Source organism: Brachyistius frenatus, unplaced genomic scaffold (assembly GCF_029030835.1).
Source record: "Brachyistius frenatus isolate BFR_SWC_R1_liver_20210118 unplaced genomic scaffold, ASM2903083v1 Contig_163, whole genome shotgun sequence".
Classification (NCBI taxonomy): Eukaryota; Metazoa; Chordata; class Actinopteri; family Embiotocidae; genus Brachyistius; species Brachyistius frenatus.
The window spans coordinates 866,008-871,100 of NW_027210762.1; the positions used below are offsets into that span (position 1 = coordinate 866,008).

At 42.6% G+C, this 5,093-nt stretch overlaps 1 protein-coding gene across 1 annotated transcript; it reads left to right on the forward strand.

Moving 5' to 3' along the window:
- Window positions 1-255: 255 nt before the first annotated feature.
- On the forward strand, window positions 256-4,739 carry LOC138631708 (regulator of G-protein signaling 4-like). Its single transcript, XM_069716843.1, has 5 exons — window positions 256-371; window positions 604-708; window positions 2,220-2,284; window positions 3,717-3,880; window positions 4,097-4,739. The coding sequence occupies exons 1-5, from the start codon at window positions 328-330 to the stop codon at window positions 4,343-4,345; spliced, it is 627 nt and encodes a 208-aa protein (XP_069572944.1). The 5' UTR covers window positions 256-327; the 3' UTR covers window positions 4,346-4,739.
- Window positions 4,740-5,093: the final 354 nt, after the last annotated feature.

The following is a 5,093-nucleotide window of genomic DNA, read 5'->3' on the forward strand; positions in this document are numbered from 1 at the left end:
TTTTTTTCTTTTTCCACGGAGAGATGACTTCACATTAATTCCTCAAATGCCTGAAACTCCTTCTCTAATGGAAAACACCTTTTGTTTTGAATACTTACGATCCCATCTGCTGTACATCCCCCCCCCCCACCTCCTTCCATTTTCTCTCCCCTCTCGCTTCCTGGTCTGATGCAATTGGCCGGTTCTCCGTCAGTACATTTCGGAGGTATAAAACCACTGCTGTGGGTGGAGACAAAAGGCAGCCTGCTGTCTGACACTGTAGGACACTGCTATAAAAAGTCTCCTGCCTCCCAGTTGAACTGCCGTCGGATCTTTTAGTATTCCACCATGTGTAAAGGACTTGCAACCCTTCCTGCAACATGCTTGAAAAGGTACGTTTATTTGTAGTTTGAGCAACAGGCTGGATATAAGTGTTTATTTTCTGCAAAAGAAATCACTGTAAATGTCATTTTTGAGTGGCTTCAAATCAACAATTAAATACAGAAAAAGAAGAAAAAACGTGATTGAGTAAATTGTTTGTGTAGATATTATCAATGCAAACAAACCGAAATCTTCTAAAAGTGCTTTCCCCCCCCGCCGCCCTCCCCCTCTGCTTCTCCACAGCGCCAAAGACATCAAGCACAAAATAAGCTTCTTGCTGCAGAAGCCCGAACACCAAGCGACAGATCAGAAGCAGATGAAAGAGAAAGCTGCCACGAGTGCAAAGAGGTCAGAGGAACTAAATCTCTGTTTGTTTTTTTTGCTTTTTCATGTTTGTCTGCTTTGTGTTTTTTATTCTTTAAAATCCCACATGAAGCTAATCTTCAAGGAACTCAATCACGAGGATTATGCTTAAAGTTCTACAAGTGGTCCATTCATATGTGTTGCATTAAAAGGAATTCATGGTTTTGTATTTCCAAATGGAAGAATTGTGAAATGTGAAGGCGACGTATGAACAGCCCAGAGGAGGATGGACTTTCCTCAGTTATAAAAATGATTTCATGGAAATCTTTTATCAACCCTACGACTTTTTATTCACCTTTATTAAATCCAGTCACTTAAACTTGATCATCAATCCCCGAAACTAAACGACATAACAATTAAAAACAAGCCGCCTCTTGGCTTTGACTTCAACCCGAGCGACTTGAGATTTGAATCCTCGGACTTGATGACAGGCTTAATGGGCTCTCTGTGTTAAAAGGTGTGTGTGTTGGGGGGAGGGAGGGAGGTGGGGAGGAGACCTTCAAGCCTGGATGAGTCATTTGAACTTGGAGAGTTTGCTCTAATGCATTTGCTGGAAAGACATTTTATTTATCGTGAAATAGACAATTTGCTGCTTGTTTTTTTTTTTAATTATTTGTTATTTTTTATAATATATATAGGCATGAACTTTTTTTGGGGGGTTCTGAAATCAGTCCATCACTTTTATCTAAGTGTGAAAATGCAGGTAAATAAAGTATGTTTGGTTACCATTTCTGTTAGAGCTTTATTTTGAAATTCAATTGCCTCGCTGCAAGCCTATTACCGTTTTCTTTTTTTTTTTTTTTTTTTTACTTTATGTGACATTTAACGCTGACAACACTCAGCCTGACCATGCCTTCTTTTTTCTTTTACTAACATGTAACGCATTCAGAGGCAGTTATAGATAATCAATATCCAGTTTTACTGCTGTAATTGGCAGAATCGCTCCCTTCGTGTACAACACGATGACATGTTGGAAAACCTCTCTGCACTTCACCGTCATAACTAAAGTAATGAACATGTGTATCAATGACCAATTTCTAACTGCGTCTATAGTGATCGATCATTTCTCATAACGCCTGTTGTTCCTAAGAGCGATGAAATCTTTAAGGCGGTATTGTTATTCTAGAGGCTTTTACTTTGTAAATGTCAGATAACGCACGCTGCCGTGATTAGATTATTGATCATTGATTCGGTGCAGTGTGATTTAGTTATCTGACAAGGATTCTTTTTTCTTTTTTTTTTTTTAATCGATGTTGTAGGTGGGATGGCTGGAAGTCAGCACGGTGGTGCTACAATAATCATCCTATTAAACCTTATTCATTCACAGTGGAAAATGTTTAATGCAAAATTGGGAATGTAAAACCATACCAAACACCCTCCTGCAAATATTTTTGTGTCTTTTACTGTACTGCAGTACATTGAATAGAAATAAATATATGGGAAATCCCTACATGGAGAGTCTAAAAAAAAACATTCTTTATCTGTGTTTGTTTTAGGACGTCCAATACGGCCGAAGTCGAGAAATGGAAGGAGTGTTTCAGTCATGTGATGAGCAGTGACAGTAAGTGTTACATCAGTTTTCACACCTAAAAATAAAATCCCAAAGAAAACCAGAAACTCAAGCTTCAAATCCAAAAGAAAGCCCAGAGGACTTAAAAAAAAAAAAAAAAAAAGTCCTACAAATATCGCCGCTAACCGCCAGGGAGATATTTCGGCGTTTAGTTTAATTCTCAGCGGATTGTTTCTCTGGGTTTATAAAAAAAAGACAACGACCCACAAAATAATAATTCTCATGTGACACGATGCTGCTGCATTCATGAGATCAGGAAAGGCCGTGACCTTTTGCATCCATTGCTGATAGTCGCCAGTAAAAGTTAAAAAAAATATGAGAAATAAAAGGGCGACAATACGGAGCAGAGAAGTGCTGAATGAGTTAGCATCGCCCTGCAAAGATCATCTGACAATTTAATGCCGTGATCCTGATGTTAAAGGGAAGTGAAGGACACACACACACACACACACACACACACACACACACACACACACACACACACACACACACACACACACACACACACACACACACAGAAACTCTTGATGCATTCTCAGGCTCTAGTTTTTCTGTTACGTGTCACAAGGCACTACTGAGCGGCCCACTCAGGTCACGCTGACCCGTGCAGAGAATATATGTGTGTGTGTGTGTGTGTGTGTGTGTGTGTGTGTGTGCTTGAGCCTTCTCAGAATCCCAGTGTGTGTGTGTGTGTGTGTGTGTGTGCGTGCGCAAAAAACCCCCCCAAAAAAACATCGGAGCAACGGCCTTGCGGGAAGCAGCCGAGTTCTGACCCGCTCCTTTCCATGACCTCATCCCCCAACATCACCGTCACGTCTTTTCTTCTGCCCTCACGACTACATCCGTCCCGCTCTCATCGGCCCGATCGGATTTTGTTTGTCACAATCGTTTGGCCTTCGAGCTTATGAAACTCATGAAAATATGACGTCTATATTTGTTCTGCGCTCGTCCATTAACTGGCTCGATTACTGGAACACATCACGCGGGGATGCAATTCTAATATCTTGTTCAAAAAAAATAATGTAATAGCCCAGTTGAATTAAAAAAATATTTTTGCTGTGAAGCAATCCAGCTGAAGTCGTGTAATTCTTCCCCGCGGACAGCCGACGCCAGGCCTGCGACGCCGCGACCCATCCCGAGGTCTCAAAATGAATGTTTTCATGGTTCGTTGTTGTTTTCAGGAAGCCGATGAGCAGTTCGGAGCCGATTCAAAGTTTTCCCGATAGGTAGTTACTCGCATTTTAGCTGGCTTTGAGCAGGCGTCGGACTCCTTCGTCACTAGTCTGGCAACCAAGTATGCCAGACTTCGTGTATCTAGATTGTCGCATAAATATATTTCAACAATTAGCTTCGTCTACGCTTCCGAAAGCGCATTCGACACTAAATAGAAACTTTTTTTTGTCTTTTTTTTTCCCTGTGTCAGCGGGTCGTACGGTCTTCACCAACTTCCTGAGGTCAGAGTTCAGCCAGGAAAACATGGACTTCTGGATCGCCTGCGAGGACTACAAGAAGACTGCAGCTTCCAAGCTGGCGAGCAGAGCCGAGCAGATCTACCAGCTCTACGTTGAGGAGGACGCCCCTCATGAGGTCATTACTTTTGTTTTGTAAAACAAAGTCACATTGTGTAAAACCTCAAAGAAACAAGAAATATTTCCCAAACAGCATCATTTATTGCCAAAAACGGTCTTTCCTTGTTGCTTTTTTGAAACGAAAGCCCTTCCGATGGTCTTCTTCTGTCAAGCTGCCGAAAGATTGAGTCTCAGCACCTGAAACTTTTCCTCTTCTCGCGCTGCGTAATTTCAGGTGAACTTGGACGCGGCGACCCGAGAAGAAACGAGGCGGAACGTGGAGAACGCCTGCCCGTCCTGTTTTGACGGGGCTCAGAAGACCATCTACAACTTGATGGAGAAGGACTCCTACAGGCGCTTCCTCAGATCCGACCTGACCCGGGATCTGTGTCGGAAACAGAGCGGCGCCGCTCGGGAGAAGACGAACGAGAAGAGAGGCTGGGCCGGCGACGACGGCAGGCGGGCGTTGACCAACGGAGCCTAAAACGGGAAAGAAAAGGAAGATTTAAAAAGCAGGTGGCGAAAGACTGAAACGGTGTGAGAGGGCAGACGCTGACAGCTTTGTGTCCGGTGTTCATAAGACGAGGAAGAACCGAGGTTACCAAGGTGACTTTTGAAAGGTTCACATGAGATGCGTTTTTCTTTTTGGACACTTATATTCGCCGTTTATTTCTCTGCGTCTTTGTTATTCAAAGGTCTGAAGTCGTCCTCTTGTGAATATATATATATTTATATATATATATATATATATATATATCCAAGAAAGATTTATGTAATATTTCCCATTTCTGCATTCACCATCAGATCTCATGTATTTTGAGAGGTCGATCTGAGCGCGTGCGACATAAAACCAGAGTGCGTAAAAAACCCAAAGCTTTTGCATTGTGGAGTTTCGCCTTCGTCTCCGTTTTGCTTGGAAAACGTCAATCTGCTCTCCGAGTCGCGACGAGGTCACGTTGATCCTCAGCAGAAATCAATCTCCAAAGACGCACCTTCAAAACAACGCAGCTTCCACCGAAACGTCCCGTCAGTGGAGCGGCACGGGTTGTTTGTTTGAAGTCATAACTATGTTGAATACCTGCATGTCGAGAGCCTTTATGTCATGACCTCGGCAGGAAAGACGACCGACCGAACAGTGTTGAAATGTTGGCGGCGTTTGTTGAATTTAAAGATTTTGTTTTTGTTGGTACTTTTGCAGTCAGTCTCAGTATTTTTCCCGTCACACTGAGTTG

Bases quoted from the DNA above. Each gene is read 5' to 3' on its own strand.
- LOC138631708 (XM_069716843.1), top strand. From the start codon at position 328: ATGTGTAAAGGACTTGCAACCCTTCCTGCAACATGCTTGAAAAG. The intron at 372-603 runs GTACGTTTATTT...GCTTCTCCACAG, and splicing joins CCTGCAACATGCTTGAAAAG to CGCCAAAGACATCAAGCACA. The intron at 709-2,219 runs GTCAGAGGAACT...TGTTTGTTTTAG, and splicing joins GCTGCCACGAGTGCAAAGAG to GACGTCCAATACGGCCGAAG.